This window comes from Hordeum vulgare, chromosome 3H (genome assembly GCF_904849725.1).
Source record: "Hordeum vulgare subsp. vulgare chromosome 3H, MorexV3_pseudomolecules_assembly, whole genome shotgun sequence".
NCBI lineage: Eukaryota > Viridiplantae > Streptophyta > Magnoliopsida > Poales > Poaceae > Hordeum > Hordeum vulgare.
In genome coordinates this window covers 475,534,221-475,559,695 of record NC_058520.1, presented here as the reverse complement: position 1 = coordinate 475,559,695, position 25,475 = coordinate 475,534,221, and the positions used below count along the sequence as shown (strand labels likewise).

The window sequence follows — 25,475 nt, the reverse complement described above, 5'->3', positions numbered from 1 at the left end:
ATGGCGTGGGAGGATCTATTAACTTCGTGTCATGTCCTGAATAGAGTTCCTAACAAGAATATAGAGAAAACCCCTTATGAGGAGTGGGTTGGGAGAAAACCATCACTTCATTATTTATGCACTTGGGGATGCTTGGCAAAGGTCAATATTCCTATCCCTGATTAAGAAATGTTGTGTGGGGCTTACATCAATTACGTCTGGTATGTTGAAATGTGGATTCAATTCTTTTCGAGTAACGTTTGATGGTCGGCTCTCGCACTCGTGTCTACGCATTGCCCCCCTATCCGCGAACGGATGCAAAAGTAAATTTGCGGGTTAACGTTTGATATGCCCTTAGGGCATCTCCAATGGCGACCCAAAATTTTCCTCTCGTATGAGGCCCGAACACACATGCGGGAGGCCGCCATCCATCGCTACCAGCATGCATTTCAACCCGCATTTGAACTAACTGGAGGAAATTAATGCAACCTTGTCGATATTAATCAAAGTTCGGATAGAAAATGGCACAAATCATCCATACATAGCATGCAAATTAAGTCTAATACAACAATGTCTCAAATTCGACTAGATTAATCGGATGTCCAATAGAAGTTTTTCATCAACACGCAACCGCTCTCCTCTAGGACGACATTGTTCACCCTAGAGTTGTTTGTACTCACATACACTCTGCCCCACTGTAGGCGATGGTCAAATGCCTTTGTGACAGCCGAAGATGTACAACAGCGGCGGAGGAGGTTGGGGATGCGGATTAAGGTAAGGTGAGAAAGGGCAAAGAGGAAGGAAATGAGACCGGGGGGATTGGGTGGCTGGGGGTGTTAGAGTCCTACACGTCTCGTGTCCGGACTCCCGCAACCCCCACCCCACCCACCCCTAACACACACACTTTGTCTCCAATTTACAGGGAAAACACGACAGGACCGCTTGGCGCACCGTTACAACCCCGCGTTGGATGACTTTCGCTGTCCGGATGTATGGGTGCGGTTTGAGGGTCGGTGTTGGAGATGCCCCACTGCGAGGGGCTACTTAAGGCTACCTCATAATTTCACAATCGTCCTGATAGAACCTGGCAACCATTGTAACAACCTATCATGAGACACCCCCTACATCTATATAAGATCATACAAGAAGGAATCATCTATAACACTAAGCTCTCTAGTTTTAGAGAGCACATATCCAATTGAGGTTTTCAATTAGGATTGGGTCACCCGATTTTGATTGGGTGAACAATTTCTCAAAGTTATCTCACTCAATTCTTTTATACTATGCAATATGCTCCCTAATTTTTAAATCCTCATAATTAATTGAGGTATTTAATTTAGAATTTAGTCGACCTGATTTTGACCGGGTCATCAATTTCTCAAGGGCTCTCCCATTCAATTCTTTCAATTCCTATGTTCTCATTTTGAAGCTTTTTCATTCAATTGAGATATTCAATTTTGGATTTGGATTACAATTTTAATCGGGCCAACTATTTTTCAAATCAATCAGCATCAACCTGCCTATAAAAACATATCAATCTCGCACGAAATATACATTGGTTAGCGGATAACACATAACCACACCACAAAAGTCCCATCGAATTACCGTATTATAAAAAAACACTCCATATCCCCCACGTGCCACACTAAGTATTCTATCAGTTTCAAAATATAAGGGTTTATTAGTTTTCTTAAAGTCAAATTTCTTTAATTTTGAGCAAGTTCAGATTAAATAATAACATCGACATCCACACTATTAAATATTTTTTTAGGAAATTCATTTCATAATGAATCTGATTTGATATTATGAATTTTGGTATGTTTCCTTACAAATGAGAATAAATTCAATATATTTGAATTTTAAAAAAACTAATTCATCTTATATTATTAAACAAAATGATTTTTTGAAGAAACCCAACAACACCAAAGATGCATCAAAAAGCGTTCAACCCTTCTATTTCCTTCGTTTTTAAATATAAATCTTTTTAAAAGTTACATTAAAGGACTGTTGTACATAGACATACTTTAAAATGTAAATTCATTATTTTGATTTGTATGTAATCACCTAATAGAATATGTAAAAAGACAGTAAGTATTATCTCAGAGACTCAGACCGTCGTGTCTTGAATCTATGTAAAATGTTTCGTGTGCCCACCGTTCTCATACTTCCGGTCCCGCGTCCCATCCTGTCAGCACTACTGTCAATTTCGTACACACATAATTCCATTATTACAGTCAGTACACTAACTAGGAGCGGATATACGTCTCCCTCCTTGTAGGTAGGTACGGGTTGTGGCCAGAAATGAAAGGCCATAGCATATTTAGCCTCACGATCCATCCATCCCCATATCCCCTTTCGCAGCCTCGTCATTACTACTAAAACAAATCTGTTACTCCCAATTCCTCTGCTTCCCACAGCCACGTCCTAGAATGAAAGAGGCAAACCAAGGAGCCGGCGACAGAGAGTCGCGGCGCACAGTCGTCATGTACCCTGCGCCCGGCGCGGGCCATTTGATCCCCACGGTGGAGTTTGCCAGGCTGCTCGTGTCGCATGGCCTCGCGGTCATCGTCGTTCAGCGTGGCCTTCCGGCCGGCAACGCCACCGTTCCCGCCTCCTCCCTGTACGGCAACGGCGACGCTTCAGCCAGCCCCTTTCTCTCTTTCCACTACATCCCGGAGCCGCCACTCCCGCACGGGATGCCGGAGGGCGACCATGTGGGCAAGGTTTTCGAGCTCAGCCGCGCCTCCAACCCCGAGCTCCGTGATTTCCTCCGCGCCACCGCCCCGGCGGCCCTCCTGCTCGACTTCTTCTGCTACAGCGCCGCCGATGTCGCGGCAGAGATCGGCATCCCGACGTATTTCTTCTTCCTGGGTTGCACGGCCAGCCTTGCGGTACTGCTCCACCTGCCCGTCATCCACGGGCAAAACGCTGTGAACTTGGGTGACCTCGGCGGCGAGCCCGTGAAGGTGCCGGGCGTCACTCCCATACCGGCGCACGACCTCCCCGCTGCTTTCCTCGACCGGAGCAGCGTGAGCTACAAGCATTTCCTCGCCGTGTCCCAACAGCTGTGCCAGTCGCATGGCGTTATCGTCAACAGCTGCCGCTCCCTGGAGCCGCGCGCCACCGACGCCGTCGCCGCCGGCCTCTGCGCGCCCCCGGGGCGCACGACACCGCCTTTGTTCTGCATCGGCCCGGTGGTGAAGTCCGAGGAGGTGGCTGAGAAGCAAGGCGAAGAGTGCCTTGCGTGGCTAGACACGCAGCCGGAGGCCAGCGTGGTGTTCCTCTGCTTCGGCAGTATGGGCCGGTTCAGCGCCGAGCAGATCAAGGAGATGGCGGCGGGGCTGGAGATGAGCGGGCAGCGGTTCCTCTGGGTCGTACGCAGCCCGGCGGGCGGCAACGGCAACGGCAACGAGCATCCCGGCGAGCCGGAGCTGGACGTGCTCCTCCCGGATGGCTTCCTGGACAGGACCAAGGACAGAGGGCTGGTGGTCATGTCGTGGGCGCCGCAGCGGGAGGTGCTCGCCCACGGATCGGTGGGCGGGTTCGTGACCCACTGCGGGTGGAACTCGGTGCTGGAGGCGGTCATGGCGGGCGTGCCGATGCTGGGGTGGCCGCTGTACGCGGAGCAGCGGATGAACAAAGTGTTGTTGGTGGAGGGAATGCAGCTAGGCGTGGCGGTGGAACGAGGCGAGGATGGCTTCGTGACGGCAGAGGAGATCGAGAGGAAGGTGACTTGGCTGATGGGTTCTGATGGCGGGAGGGAGCTTCGGGAGCGTACTCTGGCGGCCATGAGAGGGGCAAGGGAGGCCCTGAGCGACGGTGGGGATTCCAGGGCGGCACTGCTGCAGCTCGTGCAAAGGCTGAGCGCCCCCGATGTGACGGAGGAGAGTGTTTGCCAGCTGTAGCTTGTGCAACCGTGAATGAACAGGCTCTTTTTCTTTTCGAATCAATGATTACGAAAAACTGTCTTTATATATGACAAAACCTAATAAAGCGACAGATTTGCTATTTTTTGTTCGACTGAATTTATTTTCTGGACAGGTCCTTTCAGCACGTGAGCAACTAACCAACGATTATTAATTTAAAGGCCTCCCGCGATGGTCAATTTTTCGGCTTGGGAGAGCATCAAATGGTGCGTCGTGGTCAATTTTTCGGCTTGGGAGAGCATCAAATGGTGCGTCTAGCTGTGTGTTAAACGCTCTTCGGATTTTCGATGTTCTTCACTTTTTCAATTGTTTGCCTAGGTTTCCCCGGGTTTTGGAAGAAAAAAAATGCTATTATTGCTTTTTCATGCGAAGCACAACTGTGCTTTTAGAAGAAAAAAAAAACAAATTTATACCTGCACAAGAAACACAACTATGGGACAGCTTTGCTTTTGTTTCCACATAAAGAACTGTCCTACTTCTCAAAAAGAAATAGGTGTTAAAAGATGTAACATATATCCGTACAATATAAACGGTATATGATTGTGTTTAAGTTAGTTGTTAGAGATATAACTTGTATAGCAATCCAACAACTAATCTTGTAGATCTTTGTCACAACCTGGCCGGTGGCCTATATTAACACGTAAAGCGCCCCTGCAAAATGCAAGCGTTATCTCATATTTTCTACATGGTATAGAGAGCCTAAACTCTTCCAATCGCATCTATGTCTTCCTCCTCTACCGTCGCCGTCGCCATGGCCCTCCCCTCCATCGCCTCTCTCGGCCACACCATCGCCGAGAAACTCAACAGGGAGAACTTCCTTATCTGGAGGGCGCAGGTGCTCCCTCATGTCCGGGGTGCCGGCATGATGGGTTACCTTGATGGTTCCTTCAAGGCTCCTCCCGCCGAGCTCATCTTGGAGAAAGATGTCGCCGGGAAAACGGAGCTCACTGCCACGCCGAACCCCGAACATGCGGTTTGGGTAACGCAGGACCAGCAGGTGCTCACGTTCTTGCTCGCGTCCCTCTCCCATGACATCCTTCTCCAGGTCAGCAACTGTGAGACGGCTGCGGCAGCATGGAAGGAGATCTTCCAGAGCTTCTCCTCGCAGTCACGGGCGCGCATCATCCAGCTACGATATCTGATCGGGAGTACCCGCAAGGGTGACTCCTCCGCTGCCGCCTACTTCACCAAGATGAAGGGCCTTGCCGATGAACTGGCAGCAGCCGGGAAGCCCCTGGACGAAGATGATGTCGTCTCACATATCCTCCAGGGGCTGATGCACGAGCCTGAGTACAATGGGTTCGTCTCCGCCATCACCACTCGCACCGTCACCGACCAACCCATCGGTCTCGGTGAGCTTTTCTCCCTCCTCCTCGCAGCCGAAGCCCGGATCACCTCCCAAACCAGCGCCTACACCGCCAACTTAGCTGATCGGGGAGGTGGCCGTGGCCGTGGTGGCTACAACAATAATGGCTCCCGTGGTGGCTACAACAACAACACCACGGGAGCACGCTTCTCCGACAACAACAACACACCACGCCAAGGAGGGGACCGCGGTGATCGCAAGTTTGAGAACTGTCAAATTTGCAAGGAAAGTGGACATGGGGCATGGCGCTGTGCGAAGCGCTTCGACCGCAACTACAACAACAATGTCCGCAATCCAGCAGGAGGAGGAGGTGCCGGGGGACGTGGACAAAAATCTGTTAACGTCGCCCACTCCTATGGGATAGATACCAATTGGTATCTCGACACCGGTGCAACCGATCATGTCACTCGCGAACTTGAGAAGCTGGCCGTCCACGATCGCTACACCGGCAATGAGCAGATCCACACGCCAATGGTCAAGGTATGAGCATTGCCCATGTTGGTCACTCAGTTTTATCTACCCCGCATGGTTCACTCAGTCTTAACAACATTCTCCACTCTCCACAAGCCGAAAAAAGCCTCCTTTCCGCCTCGCAACTCATGCTTGATAATCATGCTTTTCTCGAAGTTTACCCTGAAATTGTTTTTGTTAAGGATCGGGACACTCGGAGAACCATTCTTCAAAGCAAGAGTAAGGGTCGCTTGTTCCCAGTATCTGGTCATCATGAAGCCCCCCATCCACAAGCTCTTGGCGCTGTCAAACCCTCCACCTCACGATGGCACAAGCGTTTAGGACATCCAGCTTTACCGGTGGTCCAGAAAGTTCTTAGTAATTTCTCTCTCCCAGTATCAAATAAAAAGGATCATTTGTTAGTTTGTGATTCTTGTCAAAAGGCCAAGAGCCATCAACTTCCATACTCTCGGTCTAGTAGTGTGTCAAAGTTTCCTCTAGAACTTGTTTTCTCGGATGTGTGGGGTCCTGGACCCGTCTCTGTAGGCAGACAAAAGTATTATGTGAGTTTTATCGATGATTTTAGTAAGTTCACCTGGATCTATTTACTCAAAAACAAGTCTGATGTCTTTGAGAAATTTCATCTCTTTCAACAACTTGTTGAGCGTCAGTTTGATCGCAAAATTCTAGCTATGCAAACCGACTGGAGTGGAGAGTATCAACAGCTAAACACCTTCTTTAAGCGCATTGGTATTATCCACCATGTTTCATGCCCTCACGCTCACCAGCAAAATGGATCCGCTGAACGGAAACATCGTCACATTGTCGAAGTTGGTCTCTCTCTTCTTGCTCATGCATTCATGCCCTTGAAATTTTGGGATGAAGCTTTTGCCACTGCCGTGTACCTTATTAACCGTGTCCCAAGCAAAGTGATTAATGATCAAACACCCCTTGAACGCCTCTTTGACATCAAACCCAACTACAATTTCCTTCGTATTTTTGGTTGTGCGGTTTGGCCAAATTTACGTCCTTTCAATAAACACAAGCTTGAATTTCGGTCTAAGCAATGTGTTTTTATAGGGTATAGCTCTTTGCATAAAGGTTACAAATGCCTTGATGTGTCCTCTGGTAGGTTTTATGTGTCTCGTGATATGGTGTTTCATGAGCAAATATTTCCCTTCTCGCAACTACATCCAAATGCTGGCGCCCAACTTCGCAATGAGCTTATCGTGTTGCCACCCCACCTCCTCCCTCCATCACTACCCTCCCTAAGCGGCGGAGATAATACTGATGCTAGCATGACAATGCTTCATACTACTACATTTGATCATGTCTCGGATGAAAGTGTGCAGGAAAACAGTGTAGGAACCAGTGCAATTTCGCCTGAAAATAGCCGTGATTTTATGTTCTCCAACAGTGCAGACAATCCGGCAGGATCTCCCTCGGGATCCGGTGCAGCAGGCTGCTCTGGCGCGTTGGGATCCGGCACGGCAGGCGTATCTCCCTCGGGAATCGTTGCGCCAGGCGGGCCAACGGTTGGCGAATCTTCCCCGAGAATTGCTGCGCCAGGCGGGCCAGCAGTTGACGCATCTCCCTCGGGATCCGGCGCGGCGGGGCATTATCCGCTACGTGGCGTACCCACCACAACGCCAGGCGGGCTCGCGGTTGGCGGCTCCTCGGGCGCGGGGCTGTGTGCGGGGACAGGAGGGTCCCCCGCACATGGTGCTGCGCGGACTCTGGACTCCCAGGCGCGGTCGCTGTCGGTCGATCCGACTGGCGCTGACTCCCACGACGGATCTGGCGCTGACTCCCACGCCGTATCGCATGCAGCGCATGCAGAAGCTGCCGACGTCGCCGCCTCTCCACAGGAATCCTCCTCGGGATCTGGTTCTGCTTCGTCAAATCGTCTCCAACTGCAGCTCTCGCGTCCTGCGCCACCTCCACCTGCGCGTGCTCACACCAGGTCCCAGGGTGGCGTCATCAAACCAAAGGTATACCACGATGGTTGCATTCGTTGGGGCTCTTTTTCTGCCACAGGTGAACCACGGAACGTGATAGAAGCACTTACCTCACCTCGGTGGAAAGAGGCCATGGATGAGGAGTATAGTGCTCTTATGCAAAACAAGACTTGGCGCCTAGTCCCTCCAGCTCGGGGCAGAAACATCATTGATTGCAAATGGGTGTAGAAGGTAAAGAGGAAAGCTGATGGCAGTGTGGATAGGTATAAAGCACGCCTGGTTGCCAAAGGATTTAAGCAGAGGTATGGGATTGACTATGAGGACACATTTAGTCCTGTAGTTAAGGCTGCTACCATTAGGTTGATCCTTTCTGTTGCGGTTTCTCGAAATTGGTGCATGAGACAATTAGATGTGAAGAATGCGTTTTTGCATGGTATTCTGGAAGAGGAAGTGTTCATGAGACAACCTCCTGGGTATGAGAATTCTAACTCACCTCGACATGTGTGTAAACTTGAGAAGGCACTATATGGGCTCAAACAAGCACCTAGAGCTTGGTACTCTCGGTTGTCCTCAAAACTGTAATCTCTTGGTTTTGCTCCATCCAAAGGAGATACCTCACTTTTCTTCTACCATAAGCATGGTGTCACTATTTGTACGCTTATTTATGTTGATGACATAATAGTTGCAAGCTCCTCTCCCCAAGCGGTTGAGGCTCTTTTGAAGGATCTCGGCAAGGAGTTTGCACTCAAGGATCTTGGAGATTTGCACTTCTTCCTTGGCATTGAGGTAAAACAAGTACATACTGGAATTCTTTTGTCACAAGAAAAGTATGTGCAGGAAATCCTTCAACGTATAGGACTGACGGGTTGCAAACCCTCCCCCACACCCTTGTCTACCTCGGAAAAACTGTCTCTTTATGATGGGGAAGTATTAGGAGCCGAGGATTCGACAAAGTATAGAAGTATTGTAGGAGCATTACAATACTTGACTCTCACTAGGCCTGATATTTCATATTCAATTAATAAAGTGTGCCAGTTTTTGCATGCTCCTACTAGTGTGCATTGGACTGCAGTGAAAAGAATATTGAGATATCTGCAGGGAACAAAGAGTCATGGACTTAAGATTAGCAAAACTGATTCTATGCTTGTAAGTGCATTCTCAGATGCAGACTGGGCTGGATGTCCGGATGATAGGAGATCCACTGGAGGCTTTGCTGTGTTTCTTGGAGGCAACCTAGTTTCATGGAGTGCTCGCAAGTAACCTACAGTTTCCAGGTCAAGCACTGAGGCTGAGTATAAAGCCTTAACAAATGCAACTGCTGAAATTATTTGGGTTCAGAACTTGTTGACTGAACTAGGTGTACGTCATCCAAAGGCAGCCTCACTATGGTGTGATAATCTTGGTGCCACCTATATGTCTGCTAACCCTGTTTTCCATGCTAGAACAAAGCACATTGAAATTGATTATCATTTTGTTCGTGAACGAGTGGCAGACAAGTTGTTGAACATCAGATTTGTACCAACTGGTGATCAAGTTGCAGATGGGTTCACTAAGCCACTCACCACTCGGCAGCTAGAAGCATTCAGAAACAATCTCAACTTAGATAGTTGTGATTGAGGGGGAGTGTTAAAAGATGTAACATATATCCGTACAATATAAACGGTATATGATTGTGTTTAAGTTAGTTGTTGGAGATATAACTTGTATAGCAATCCAACAACTAATCTTGTAGATCTTTGTAACAACCTGGCCGGTGGCCTATATTAACACGTAAAGCGCCCCTGCAAGATGCAAGCGTTATCTCATATTTTCTACAATAGGCATAACATGTGTTTTTTGTGGAGAGATAATTTACAATACGATGTATTGACTAGGGGAATTGGTGCATGTATATATAATACAAGGGAAGGCCTCTACCTCAACTATACAAGACTAGAAGGTGGGCCACAACTCCAATACACGTGCAACACAAGTACATACTCAACACCCCCCGCAGTCGAAGCATCACCGGAGACACAGAGACTGGACCGAAACTCCTCGAAGACGGGAGTAGGCAATCCCTTAGTCATCGCATCAGCAAACTGTTGCACCGTCGGCACGTGGAGAACCCGAAACGACCAAGGGCAACCCGCTCGCGCACGAAGTGAATATCGAGCTCATTATGCTTCGTCTGTCGATTTTGCACCGGGTTGGCGGACAGGTAGACCGCCCTGACGTTATCGCAGTAGACGAGAGTGGCCTTGTGAACATCACAAAGCAACTCCTGGAGCAGCTGACGTGTGACAACCCGAGACCGATGCCCCAGAAGATTCCCCTTTATTTCCGTTTTCGTCGTGTGGTTATTTTTATTTGTCGCATCATCATCACATCATTCACATCATCTGCATTGCATCGGCATCTCCGTTGCCGCTAGTTTTCAAACTTGCATCCATTGTTAGTTGTCGGTTCTCGTCGTTGTCCGTTCTGAGCCCGACCGCACTCGCACGCGCCCGCGGCATCGTTTAATTCTTGTTTTCAAAAGTGTGTATAAAAATTTCTCCGATTGGGTTGGAACGTGGCGTGCGGTCTTAATATATTATAGGTAGACCGCCTGCCAAATTTTGTCGCAATCGGAGTCCTTATGGTACCGGAACGGTCGACCGTAGCGGCACCTTATTCGGTCTATCGTCGGACGTTTGTGAGTGTTTTAAAAATCTCGTTGCCGAGCCGAACGTTTTCCCTCTTGTCTCCCGATACGTTCGAATTTGTTCGATTCCGACCGCGCGGTTGAAACCGGGGTGAAATTCTCCTAAACCTAGCCCCCCTTCCCTATTTAAACAGTCTCCACCTTCCTAATTTAGCCCCTCTCTCTCCTCCTCGAAATCCGCGCAATCCGCAAACCCTAGCCGCCACCTGGTCGCCAGCCTCCTCCTCACAGCCGCCGCGGGCGCGCCCAAGCCCATCCGAGGCCCGCCGGGCCCGGATCCGCCGCCGCCAGCCCGAGTCGTGCCTCCAGCCATCCCTCGTCGCGCCGCCCTGTCTCCCGCGCCCTCGCGCGACGCCTCTCCTCGTGCGTGCCGCCGACAGCCAGCCGAGCCCACGCCGGAGCTCCGCCTCGTGGCCGCTGCACGTGGCCGGAGCCGCGGCAGCCATCGACCAGCCTGGAGCCACCTTGCCGCCCCGCAGCCCGAGCGCAGCCGTCTCGCCATGGACGCCGCCGCCGGCCGAGCCCTCCGCGCCTCCTCTCAGATCCGGCAACCCCAAGGCAAGATCGGCCGCGTGCGCCCTCGCCCCGTCGGCTCTGCTCCCTTTGTCGGTGCTCGCGCTCGGCTGCTGCCGCCGTTCCTGCCTGCTCGGGAGGGAGACGAGGAACCAGCCTCGTTGACCGTCTCGCCAGCTGGGCCCGAGTCGCCCAGGCCCAGTGGCCTCCCTGGCCAGCGCGCAGCTCCTCCCAGCCCAGTCGCGGCGCCGCCCCTTGGCCCACTGCCTCCTCGCCCCAGGCCGGCCCAAGGTGAGCCTCTGCCTCCATGCCGCGCCCGTGGCGCGTTTCAACACTATGTTGCGCATGCCCTATTCGGCCTGTTAGTAGTTTAGGCCCGATAGCTTTTTTTTAGGTTTCAGATTAGTTAATTTCAGGAAAATAGGCCGTTTTCAAACGTTCGTAGATTTTAATTCGTATGTCGGATCGGAGCGAGTTGTATATGTATCTCGTGTAGAATTTCACGTAGATTACGAATTTGCGGCTTGCATAAATTTTTGAAGTAGTTTGACTCGCCAAATGCCTAGTTTTGCATGTTGTCCCAATAGGAAATTGCCCCGTAATTATTTTCGCGCGTGTCCGGGTTGCTCAAATCCCATAGATAAAATGCTCATGTTTTAGGAACCCTTTTGCCATGTATTTTAGACTAGTCGTTGGTATTTTTTCATGTAGGATTCCGTACCTAGTTTATTATACCGTGTTTACGACATATTCCCGCATATACGTGTGTCGTTGTTTTTATTTTGCAACCCCTCTTGTTATATATGTTTTCGGGGTAGAAAAATCCATAGGATTTAACTGCCTATTTAGTTTTGGCTTTTGAGCAAGTTAGTTTGCATGATATTTGGCCATGTTGCCCCCTTGTCTATTTTATGGGACTTATTCCGTGCTTGATATGATTAAGTTGTCAACTAGAGTTATGCTATTGGATGTTTAGTCTAGCCCGTGGTAATTTTGGTTGCAATAGAAATCCATGTTTAGGTGTGGTTTGCTTGTCCTCAACTTGCTAGAAATAGTGCTAATTTGGAGATGCTGAAATATTTCTAAGTCTGAGATCTGTTATATTTTGTTGCTGTCTTTGCATGAGTTTATGTGGTGATCTATAGCTCTTTTGAGGTTGATGCAATGGAGTTAGTTGTAGACTTTAGGATTCTCTAGCATGCTGTCAATTTTCATGCCATTTGGAGTCCTATAGCTTATGGTTTTGCTGCTGTCAATATGCCTTCAGATCGAAAACTGCACGTTCATAAACTGTGGTTTTCACTAAGTCTGAAACTATGTGTGAGAAGCCATTTTGTGACTTCTTTTCCTAGTGATCCATGCTTCCTTGCTAGATGTTTTTAGTTGCAGGTGGTATTCCATCTTGCCCTCTACCGTCTCATGCCTTGGTGTGCATTTTAGATTTGTGTAGCTCGTAGTTCTGGGGTGTAGAAAATGCTATGTGGCTGATTTTGGCAGATTGTAGTGATTTCTTGTTTAGCTCGTAGTAGTTGAACCTTAGCTCCGTTTTGATCGTGTCCTATATGAAACTTGCTTAGAATCTCGTGTAGTTTCATATTATCTTGCTGGTTGTATATTTTGAAATGCTTGTGACTGTCGTTGCACACATATTGCATTCATGCCATCATATCTTACGGTGCTCGTATCTTTTGAACCGTAGCTCCGTTGGAGATGTTCTCTATGTGTAAATTGCTTGTAACGATGCGTAGAATAACGTGCACCTATTTGTTTTGCTGTTTAACAAACATTTAAACGTGTTAGTTCAGATCTGGACAGAATTGTTAATTAACATGTGAGGTCATTTCGGAGATGATATATGTCATTTCCGAGCTCATTTAAAATGCCTAGATAGGTAGTTTAATTGCGCTTCACCTCTTGCCATGTTTAATCACATTTAATACGGTCGATTAAACAATCGGGATAGAACCAAATAATTCTTATGTGGAGTTTCGTCAATATGCAACTCGTTGCATATTGAACTTCACTTAATGTGTAGTATTTGGTTGTTGTGATTTGACATGCCGTAACTTGCATGTATTCAGCTGTTCATGCATCATATGTGGATTGCATCTTGTCATGCATATGCCGTGGTGAATATCTGTGTTGATTCTTGTTTTCGGTTTCCTTCGTCTCGATAGAGTTCCGCAAGCGTGTCAGGAAGTGAGGACCCGTTCGACTACGTCGGTTCGTCTACTTCACGGAGTCATTCTTCTTCCAAGTGGGATCTCAGGCAAGATGAACATTTCCCGAGATACCATTACTATCATTTCCATGCTAGTTTTACCGTTTCTATCGTTATGTCTCGTTGCCTACCACATGTTAAATATCAGCCTTCCAACATTGCCATGAAACCTTCAACCTGTTCACAACTAGCAAACTACTGATTGGCTATGTTACGGCTTGCTTAACCTAGTGTTAGCGTTGCTAGTTGCAGGTGCAGTTGCTTCCATGTGATTACATGGGTTCCTTGTTATAACACCCTATTAAATGTTATCTAATTTAATGCACCTACATACTTGGTAAAAGGTGGAAGGCTTGGCCTTTCTAGCCTAGTGTTTTGTTCCACCTTTGCCCCCTTAGTTTCGGCTACCGGTGTTATGTTCCATAATTGAGCGCTCCTAACACAATCGGGGTTTGTTATGGGGACCCCTGATGTCTACTACGCAACCTTCTTCTTGTAGACGTTGTTGGGCCTCCAAGTGCAGAGGTTTGTAGGACAGTAGCAATTTTCCCTCAAGTGGGTGACCTAAGGTTTATCAATTCGCGGGAGGCGTAGGATGAAGATGGTCTCTCTCAAGCAACCCTGCAACCAAATAACAAAGAGTCTCTTGTGTCCCCAACACACCCAATACAATGGTAAATTGTATAGGTGCACTAGTTCGACGAAGAGATGGTGATACAAGTGCAATAAGGATGGTAGATATATGTTTTTATAATCTGAAATTACAAAAACAGCAAGGTAACTAGTAACAAAAGTGAGCACGAACGGTATTGCAATGCGTGAAAACAAGGCCTAGGGTTCATACTTTCACTAGTGAAGTTCTCTCAACAAAGATAACATAATTGGACCATATAACTAGCCCTCAACGTGTAACAAAGAGTCACTCCAAAGGCACTAATAGTGGAGAACAAACGAAGAGATTATTGTCGGATACGAAACCACCACAAAGTTATTCTTTCTGATCGATCCATCATAGAGTTCGTACTAGGATAACACCTTAAGATACATATCAACCAAGACCCTAATGTCACCTAGATACTCCATTGTCACCTCAAGTATCCGTGGACATGATTATACGATATGCATCACACAATCTTAGAATCATTTATTCAACCAACACAAAGAACTTCAAAAAGTCCCTGCAGTTTCTACGGGAGAGTCAAAACGTGTGCCAACCCCTATGCATAGGTTCCCAATGTCACGAACCCGCAAGTTCATCACCAAAACATACATCGAGTCCTCACATGAATCAAACGTGTGCCAACCCATATGCATAGGTTCCCAATGTCACAAACCCGCAAGTTGATCACCGCACATAGACACGTGCAAGACATACATCAAGTGTTCTCAAAGACTCAATCCGATAAGATAACTTCAAAGGGGAAACTCAATTCATTACAAGAAGGGAGAGGGGGAAGAACATCATAAGATCCAACTATAGTAGCAAAGCCCACGGTACATCGAGATCAAGACATCTCAAGAACACGAGAGAGAGAGAGATCAAACACATAGCTATTGGTACATACCCTCTGTTGGAAATATGCCCTAGAGGCAATAATAAATTAGTTATTATTATATTTCTTAGTTCATGATAATCGTTTATTATCCATGCTATAATTGTATTGATTGGAAACACAATACTTGTGTGGATACATAGACAAAACACTGTCCCTAGTAAGCCTCTAGTTGACTAGCTCGTTGATCAAAGATGGTCAAGGTTTCCTGGCCATAGGCAAGTGTTGTCACTTGATAACGGGATCACATCATTAGGAGAATCATGTGATGGACTAGACCCAAACTAATAGACGTAGCATGTTGATCGTGTCATTTTGTTGCTACTGTTTTCTGCGTGTCAAGTATTTGTTCCTATGACCATGAGATCATATAACTCACGGACACCGGAGGAATGCTTTGTGTGTATCAAACGTCGCAACGTAACTGGGTGACTATAAAGATGCTCTACAGGTATCTCCGAAGGTGTTCGTTGAGTTAGTATGGATCGAAACTGGGATTTGTCACTCCGTGTGACGGAGAGGTATCTCGGGGTCCACTCGGTAATACAACATCACACACAAGCCTTGCAAGCAATGTAACTTAGTGTAAGTTGCGGGATAGTAAAGAGACTTGCCGGTAAACGAGATTGAAATAGGTATGCGGATACTAACGATCGAATCTCGGGGAAGTAACATACCGAAGGACAAAGGGAATGACATACGGATTATATGAATCCTTGGCACTGAGGTTCAAACGATAAGATCTTCGTAGGATATGTAGGATCCAATATGGGCATCCAGGTCCCGCTATTGGATATTGACCGAGGAGTCTCTCGGGTCATGTCTACATAGTTCTCGAACCCGCAGGGTCTGCACACTTAAGGTTCGACGTTGTTTTATGCATATTTGAGTTATATGGTTGGTTACCGAATGTTGTTTGGAGTCCCAGATGAGATCTCGGACGTCACGAGGGTTTCCGGAATGGTTCGGAAACGAAGATTGATATATAGGATGACCTCATTTGATTACCGGAAGGTTTTCGGAGTTACCGGGAATGTACCGGGAATGACGAATGGGTTCCGGGAGTTCACCGGGGGGGGGGGGCACCCACCCGGGGGGAAGCCCATAGGCCTTGGGAGTGGCGCACCAGCCCTTAGTGGGCTGGTGGGACAGCCCAAGAGAGGCCTATGCGCATTGGGAAGAAAATCAAAGAGGAAAGGAAAAAAAAGGAGGTGGGAAAGGGAAGAAGGACTCCACCTTCCAAACCAAGTGGATTTCGGTTTGGGAGGGGGAGACCTTCCCCCTTGGCTCGGCCGACTCCCTTGGGAGTCCTTGGACCCCAAGGCAAGTCTCCCCCTCCTCCTCCTATATATAGTGGTGTTTTAGGGCTGATTTGAGACGACTTTTCCACGGCAGCCCGACCACATACCTCCACGGTTTTTCCTCTAGATCGCGTTTCTGCGGAGCTCGGGCGGAGCCCTGCTGAGACAAGGTCATCACCAACCTCCGGAGCGCCGTCACGCTGCCGGAGAACTCTTCTACCTCTCCGTCTCTCTTGCTGGATCAAGAAGGCCGAGATCATCGTCGAGCTGTACGTGTGCTGAACGCGGAGGTGCCGTCCGTTCGGTACTAGATCGTGGGACTGATCGCGGGATTGTTCGCGGGGCTGATCGAGGGACGTGAGGACGTTCCACTACATCAACCGCGTCCACCAACGCTTCTGCTGTATGATCTACAAGGGTACGTAGATCACTCATCCCCTCTCGTAGATGGACATCACCATGATAGGTCTTCGTGCGCGTAGGAAAATTTTTGTTTCCCATGCTACGTTCCCCAACAGTGGCATCATGAGCTAGGTTCATGCGTAGATGTCTTCTCGAGTAGAACACAAAAGTTTTTGTGGGCGGTGATGTGTGTTTTGCTGCCCTCCTTAGTCTTTTCTTCATTCCGCGGTATTGTTGGATCGAAGCAGCTCGGACCGACATTACTCGTACGCTTACGAGAGACTGGTTTCATCGCTACGAGTAACTCCGTTGCTCAAAGATGACTGGCGGGTGTCAGTTTCTCCAACTTTAGTTGAATCGGAATTGACCGAGGAGGTCCTTGGATGAGGTTAAATAGAAACTCATATATCTCCGTTGTGGTGTTTGCGTAAGTAAGATGCGATCCTACTAGATACCCATGGTCACCACGTAAAACATGCAACAACAAAATTAGAGGACGTCTAACTTGTTTTTGCAGGGTATGCTTGTGATGTGATATGGCCAACGATGTGATGTGATATATTGGATGTATGAGATGATCTTGTTGTAATAGTTAATATCGACTTGCACGTCGATGGTACGGCAACCGGCAGGAGCCATAGGGTTGTCTTTAAACTAACGTTTGTGCTTGCGGATGCGTTTACTATTTTGCTAGGATGTAGCTTTAGTAGTAATAGCATGAGTAGCACGACAACCCCGATGGCGACACGTTGATGGAGATCATGATGATGGAGATCATGGTGTGACGCCGGTGACAAGAAGATCGTGCCGGTGCTTTGGTGATGAAGATCAAGAAGCACGTGATGATGGCCATATCATGTCACTTATGAATTGCATGTGATGTTAATCCTTTTATGCACCTTATTTTGCTTAGAACGACGGTAGCATTATGAGGTGACCTCACTAAAATTTCAAGACGAAATTGTGTTCTCCCCGACTGTGCACCGTTGCTACAGTTCGTCGTTTCGAGACACCACGTGATGATCGGGTGTGATAGACTCAATGTTCACATACAACGGGTGCAAAACAGTTGCGCACGCGGAACACTCGGGTTAAGCTTGACGAGCCTAGCATGTGCAGACATGGCCTCGGAACACATGAGACCGAAAGGTCGAGCATGAATCGTATAGTTGATATGATTAGCATAGGGATGCTTACCACTGAAACTATTCTCGACTCACGTGATGATCGGACTTGAGATAGTGGATTTGGATCATGTACCACTCAAATGACTAGAGAGATGTACTTTTTGAGTGGGAGTTCTTAAGTAATATGATTAATTGAACTAATTGTCATGAACATAGTCTAATGGTCTTTGCGAATTACGATGTAGCTTGCGCTATAGCTCTACTGTTTTTATATGTTCCTAGAGAAAATTTAGTTGAATATTGATAGTAGCAAACTTTGCAGACTGAGTCTGTAAAACCGAGGATTGTCCTCGTTGCTACGCAGAAGGCTTATGTCCTTAATGCACCACTCGGTGTGCTGCACCTCGAGCGTCGTCTGTGGATGCTATGAACATCTGACATACACGTTTCTGATGACTACACGATAGTTCAGTGCAAAATACTTAATGGCTTAGAAGCAAGGCGCCGAAAACGTTGTAAACGTCACGGAACATAAGTGATGTTCTAAAGAGATGAAATTGTGATTTCATGCTTGTGCCCTTGTTAAGAGGTACGAGACCTCCAACAAGATTCTTTGTCCAGAAAGTAAAGGAGAAAAGCTCAATAGTTGAGCGTGTGCTCAGATTGTCTGAGTACGACAATCACTTGAATCAAGTGGGAGTTAATCTTCCAGATGAGATAGTGATGGTTCTCCAAAGTCACTGCCACCAAGCTGTGAGAGCTTCGTGATGAACTATAACATATCAAGGATATGTACAATGATCCTTGAGCGATTCGCGATGTTTGACACTGCGAAAGTAGAAATCAAGAAGGAGCATCAATAGTTGATGGTTTGTAAAACCACTAAGTTTCAAGAAAGGCAAGGGCTAGAAGGGATACTTCGTGAAACGGCAAAACAGTTGCTGCACTAATGAAGAGACCCAAGATTAAACCCAAACCCGAGACTAAGTGCTTCTGTAATGAGGGGAACAGTCACTGAGGCGGAGCAACTCTAGATACTTGGTAGATAAGAAGGCTGGCAAAAGTCGAAAGAAGTGTATTTGATATACATGATGTTGATGTGTACTTTACTAGTACTCCTAGTAGCATGAGGGTATTGGATACCGGTTCGGTTGCTAAGTGATTAGTAACACGAAATGAAAGCTATGGCATAAACGGAGACTAGCTAAAGGCGAGGTGACGATACGTGTTGGAAGTGTTTCCAAGGTTGATATGATCAAACGTCGCACGCTCCCTCTACCATCGGGATTGGTGTTAAACCTAAATAATTGTTATTTGGTGCTTGCGTTAAGCATGAACATGATTGGATCGTGTTTATTGCAATACGATTATTCATTTAAAGAGAATAATGGTTACTCTATTTTCTTGAATATTCACCTTCAATGGTTTATTGAATCTCGATCGTAGTGTTACACATGTTCATGATATTGGTGCCAAAAGATACGAGCTAATGATGATAGTACCACTTACTTGTGGCACTGCCGCTTGAGTCATGTTAGTATAAATTGCATGAAGAGGCTCCATGCTGATGGATCTTTGTACTCACCTGATTTCGAATCACTAGTGACATGCAAATCATACCACATGAGCAAGGCCTTGTTTTCATTGAGATGAAATAAGATAGTAACTTGTTGGAAGTGATACATTTTGATGTATGCAGTCCAATGGGTGTTGAGGCACGCAGTGGATATCATTATGTTCTTACTTCACTGACGATTTGAGTAGATACAGGAGTATTTACTTAATGAATCGCAAGTCTGAAATGTTGAAAAGTTCAATTCCGTTTCAGAGTGAAGCTCGTCGTAACAAGAGGATAAACTTTCTACGATATGATCATGGAAATGAATATCTGAGTTACGAGTTTTGGTACGCAGTTAAGACAATGTGGAAATTGTTTCGCAGTTCATGCCACCTGGAACATCATGGTGTGATGATGTGTCTGAACGTCATAGACATGCACTATTTGGTATGGTGCATACTATGATGTCTCTTATCGAATTACCACTATCGTTTATGGGTTATGCATTAGAGACAACCGCACTCACTTTAAATAGGGCACCGCGTATTTCCGTTGAGATGACACAGTATAGACTGAGGTTTAGAGAAATCTAAACTGTCGTTTCTTGAATGTTTGGGGCTTCGACACTTATGTGAAAAAGTTTCAGTCTGATAAGCTCGAACCCAAAGCGGATAAATGCATCTTCATAGGATATCCAAAACAGTTGGGTACATCTCCTATCTCAGATCCGAAAGCAAAGTGTTTGTTTCTAGAAACGGATCCTTTCTCGAGGAAAGGTTTCTCTCGAAAGAATTGAGTGGGAGGGTACTAGAACTTGATGAGGTTATTGAACCATCACTTCAACCAGTGTGTAGCAGCGCGCAGGAAGTTGTTCCTGTGGCGCCTACACCAATTGAAGTGGAAGCTGATGATGGTGATCATTGAGCTTCGAATCAAGTTACTACAAACCTCGTAGGTCGACAAGGTCGCGTACTGCTGCAGAGTAGTACGGTAACCCTGTCTTGGAGGTCATGTTGTTGAGCAACAGCGAACCTACGAGTTATGGAGAAAGCGATGGTGGGCCCAGATTCCGACAAATGGCTGGAAGCCATGAAATCCGAGAGAGGATCCATGTGTGAAAACAAAGTGTAGACTTTGGTAGAACTACTCGATGGTCATAGGACTATTGAGTAAAATGGATATTTAAGAGAAGACAGACGATGATGGTGATAAGTCACTATTAAGAAAAGCTCGACTTGTCGCAAAGATGTTTTCGACAAGATCAAACTGTTGACTATGATGAGTCTTTCTCACTCGTAGCGATGCTAAAGGTCTGTTAGAATTATGTTAGTTGTTGATGCATTATTTATGAAATATTGCACGTAGGATGTCAAAACATTGTTTTCTCGAAGGTTTCCTTGAGCAAACATTGTATGTGATACAACCAGAAGGTTTTGTCGATCCTAAAGATACTAGCAAGTATGCAAGCTCCGGTGATCCTTCAATGGACTGGTGCAAGCATCTCGGAGTTGGAATATACACTTTGATGAGATGATCAAAGATTTTGGGTTTGTACAAGGTTTATGAGAAACTTGTATTTCCAAAGAAGTGAGTGGGAGCACTATAGAATTTCTGATAAGAATATGTGGTTGACATATTGGGGATCAGAAGTAATGTAGAATTTCTGTAAAGCATACAAGGTTGTTTGAAAGGAGTTTTCAAAGGAATACCTGGATTGAGCTACTTGAACGTTGAGCATCAAAGATCTATGGAGATAGATCGAAAGCGCTTAATGGAAGTTTCAACAAGATGCATGCCTTGACAAGTTTTTGAAGGAGTTCAAAATAGATCAGCAAAGAAGGAGTTCTTGGTTGCGTTGTGAGGTGTGAATTTGAGTAAGACTCAAAACCCGACCACGGCAGAATAAAGAGAAGAGACGAAGGTCGTCTTCTATGCCTTAGCCGTAGAATCTAAAGTATGTCATGCTGTGTACCGCACCTGATGTGTGCCTTGACTCAAAATCTGTTGAGAGGTACAGAGAGTGATCCATGATTGAATCACTAGCACCGGTCAAAATTTATCCTTAGTAACTAATGGACTAAGGAAATTTTCTCGATTATGGAGGTGGTTAAAGAGTACGTCGTAAAGGGTTATGTTGATGCAAGCTTTGACACTAATCCGAATAACTATGAGTAGTGAAACGGATTCGTATAGTAGAGTATATATATTTGGAGCATTTCCAAATAACACGTAGTAGCTGCATCTATAAGATGACATAAAAGATTTGTAAAGAACGCACGGATCTAAAAGTTTCAGAACCGTTGACTAAAACCTCTCTCACGAGCAAGACGTGATCAGACCCCATAACTATATGGGTGTTGGATTCGTTGGAATCACATGGTGATGTGAACTAGATTATTGACTCTAGTGCAAGTGGGAGACTGTTAGAAATATGCCCTAGAGGCAATAATAAATTAGTTATTATTATATTTCTTAGTTCATGATAATCGTTTATTATCCATGCTATAATTGTATTGATTGGAAACACAATACTTGTGTGGATACATAGACAAAACACTGTCCCTAGTAAGCCTCTAGCTGACTAGCTTGTTTGATCAAAGATGGTCAAGGTTTCCTGGCCATAGGCAAGTGTTGTCACTTGATAACGGGATCACATCATTAGGAGAATCATGTGATGGACTAGACCCAAACTAATAGACATAGCATGTTGATCGTGTCATTTTGTTGCTACTGTTTTCTGCGTGTCAAGTATTTGTTCCTATGACCATGAGATCATATAACTCACGGACACCGGAGGAACGCTTTGTGTGTATCAAACGTCACAACGTAACTGGGTGACTATAAAGATGCTCTACAGGTATCTCCGAAGGTGTTCGTTGAGTTAGTATGGATCGAGACTGGGATTTGTCACTCCGTGTGACGGAGAGGTATCTCGGGGCCCACTCGGTAATACAACATCACACACAAGCCTTGCAAGCAATGTAACTTAGTGTAAGTTGCGGGATCTTGTATTACGGAACGAGTAAAGAGACTTGCCGGTAAACGAGATTGAAATAGGTATGCGGATACTAACGATCGAATCTCGGGCAAGTAACATACCGAAGGACAAAGGGAATGACATACGGATTATATGAATCCTTGGCACTGAGGTTCAAACGATAAGATCTTCGTAGGATATGTAGGATCCAATATGGGCATCCAGGTCCCGCTATTGGATATTGACCGAGGAGTCTCTCGGGTCATGTCTACATAGTTCTCGAACCCGCAGGGTCTGCACACTTAAGGTTCGACGTTGTTTTATGCGTATTTGAGTTATATGGTTGGTTACCGAATGTTGTTCGGAGTCCCGGATGAGGTCACGGACGTCACGAGGGTTTCCGGAATGGTACGGAAACGAAGATTGATATATAGGATGACCTCATTTGATTACCGGAAGGTTTTCGGAGTTACCGGGAATGTACCGGGAATGACGAATGGGTTCCGGGAGTTCACCGGGGGGGGCACCCACCCGGGGGAAGCCCATAGGCCTTGGGAGTGGCACACCAGCCCTTAGTGGGCTGGTGGGACAGCCCAAGAGAGGCCTATGCGCATTGGGAAGAAAATCAAAGAGGAAAGGAAAAAAAAAGGAGGTGGGAAAGGGAAGAAGGACTCCACCTTCCAAACCAAGTGGATTTCGGTTTGGGAGGGGGAGACCTTCCCCCTTGGCTCGGCCGACTCCCTTGGGAGTCCTTGGACCCCAAGGCAAGTCTCCCCCTCCTCCTCCTATATATAGTGGGGTTTTAGGGCTGATTTGAGACGACTTTTCCACGGCAGCCCGACCACATACCTCCACGGTTTTTCCTCTAGATCGCGTTTCTGCGGAGCTCGGGCGGAGCCCTGCTGAGACAAGGTCATCACCAACCTCCAGAGCGCCGTCACGCTGCCGGAGAACTCTTCTACCTCTCCGTCTCTCTTGCTGGATCAAGAAGGCCGAGATCGTCGTCAAGCTGTACGTGTGCTGAACGCGGAGGTGCCGTCCGTTCGGTACTAGATCGTGGGACTGATCGCGGAATTGTTCGCGGGGCGGATCGAGGGACGTGAGGACGTTCCACTACATCAACCGCGTTCACCAATGCTTCTGCTGTACGATCTACAAGGGTACGTAGATCACTCATCCCCTCTCGTAGATGGACATCACCATGATAGGTCTTCGTGCGCGTAGGAAAATTTTTGTTTCCCATGCTACGTTCCCCAACACCCTCAGCCCCGAGGGAGAACTACTCCCTCCTCGTCATGGAGATCGTCGGGATGATGAAGATGGCCACCGGAGATGGATTCCCCTCCAGCAGGGTGCCGGAACGGGCTTGAGATTGGTTTTTTGTGGCTAAAGAGGCTTGCGGTGGCGGAACTCCCGATCTAGGTTTCTTTTTGGGGCTTTCTGTATTTATAGGAATTTATGGCGGTGGAATTACGTCGGTTGGGCCTGCAAGGAGGTCACAAGCCTGCTAGGCCCCGCCTAGGGGGGGCGAGCTTCACGGGCTTGTGACTCCCTCGTGGCTCTTCTGGCCTTCTTCCAAAGCTTCGGGGGTCTCTTTTGGTCAAAAAAAATTCATCGTAAAGTTTTATTCCATTTGGGCTCCATGTGAAAAAGGGTCAAAAACACGAAAAAGACATAAGCTGGCACTTGGCACTGAGTTAATAGGTTAGTCCCAAAAAAGATATAGAATAGCATATTCATGCATACAAAACATCCAAAGTTGACAAGATAATGGCATGGAACCATCAAAAATTATAGATACGTTGGAGACGTATCAAGCATCCCCAGGCTTAACTCCTGCTCGTCCTCGAGTAGGGAAGTGATAAAGACTGAATTTTTGATGTGGAATGATACCTAACATATTTTTCCTTTGTAACTTATTTCTTGTGGCATGAATTTTCAGATCCATAAGATTAAAAACAATAGTTTACTATTAACATGGAAACAATAATACTTCAAGCAAACTAGGAAAGTAATCATGAACTTTCGAAATAACAAGGCCAAAGAAAGTTATCCCTACAAAATCATATAGTGTGGCCATGCTCCATCATCCTCACACAACTAATTTAAATCATGCACAACCCCGGTATTGGCCAAGTAATTGTTTTCTCACTCTTACTTTCTCAAACTTTTTATAACTATCACGCAATACATGAGCGTGAGACATGGATATAACACTATAGGTGGAATAGAGTGTGGTGGTGGTTGTGAGACAAAAAAGGAGGAGATGATCACATTGACTAGGCGTACCAAAGGGCTATGGAGATGCCCATTAATAGATATCAATGTGAATAAGTAGGGATTGCCATACAAAGGATGCACTAGAGCTATAAGTATGTGAAAGCTCAAAAGGATAACTAGTGGGTGTGCATCCAACTTGCTTGCTCACGAAGACCTAGGGCAATTTTGAGGAAGCCCATCATTGGAATATACAAGCCAAGTTATATAATAAAGATTCCCACTAGCATATGGTGGTGACGAAACGTGAGGCTCTCAATCATGAAGAACATGGTGCTTTTTGAAGCACAAGTGTGGAAAAACATAGTAGCATTGTCCCTTCTCTCTTTTTCTCTCATTTTTTTGTTTGGGCTCTTTGGCCTCTTTTTTTTCTTTTTTTTTTGTTGGGCATCTTTGGCCTCTTTTTTTTCCTCACATGGGACAATGATCTAATAATGATGACCATCACACTTTTATTTACTCACAGCTCAAAGCTTAGAACGATGATGACTCTATAGGAAATGCCTCCGGTAGTGTACCGGGATGTGCAACGATCTAGCTTAGCGTATGACTCGCTAGCTATCTTACGATCATGTGCTATCCCACAGACAACAGCGCCAGAAATTGACACGTTGACAGAGGCTGGGCTTGCGTTGTTTTTTCCCTTGAAGAGGAAAGGGTGATGCAACACAGGAGCGGTAAGTATTTCCCTCAGTTTGAGAACGAAGGTATCGATCCAGAAGGAGGGTCTCGTCAAGTCCAGAGTACCTGCGCAAACACAAAAAAGCTTCTACCCAACGCTTCAAAGGGGTTGTTAATCTCTTCAACATTGTTTGCAAAGTGAGATCTGAAGGCGAAAAGTGCAATGAAGTAAAAAGTGTAAGGCTGAAAATATGGTGTGGAGTAGACCCTGGGGGCCATAGTGTTCACTAGAGGCTTCTCTCAAAATAGCAAGTATCACGGTGGGTGAACAAATTACTGTCGAGCAATTGATAGAACCACGCAAAGTCATAACGATATATAAGGCAATGATCATACATATAGGCATCACGTCTGAGACAAGTAGACCGATACTTTCTGCATCTACTACTATTACTCCACACATCAACCGCTATCCAGCATGCATCTAGTGTATTTAGTTCATGACGAACAGAGTAACGCTTTAAGCAAGATGACATGATGTAGAGGGATAATCTCAAACC

At 46.4% G+C, this 25,475-nt stretch overlaps 1 protein-coding gene across 1 annotated transcript; it reads left to right on the top strand.

The window, feature by feature from the left end:
• The first annotated feature begins 1,965 nt into the window (after positions 1 to 1,965).
• Positions 1,966 to 3,987, top strand: LOC123440225 (anthocyanidin 5,3-O-glucosyltransferase-like). The gene has a single exon (XM_045116795.1). The coding sequence runs from the start codon at positions 2,409 to 2,411 to the stop codon at positions 3,882 to 3,884; it is 1,476 nt and encodes a 491-aa protein (XP_044972730.1). The 5' UTR covers positions 1,966 to 2,408; the 3' UTR covers positions 3,885 to 3,987.
• The last annotated feature ends 21,488 nt before the right edge of the window (positions 3,988 to 25,475 follow it).

Coding starts and splice junctions, on each gene's coding strand:
- LOC123440225 (XM_045116795.1), top strand. CDS start 2,409: ATGAAAGAGGCAAACCAAGGAGCCGGCGACAGAGAGTCGCGGCGCACA.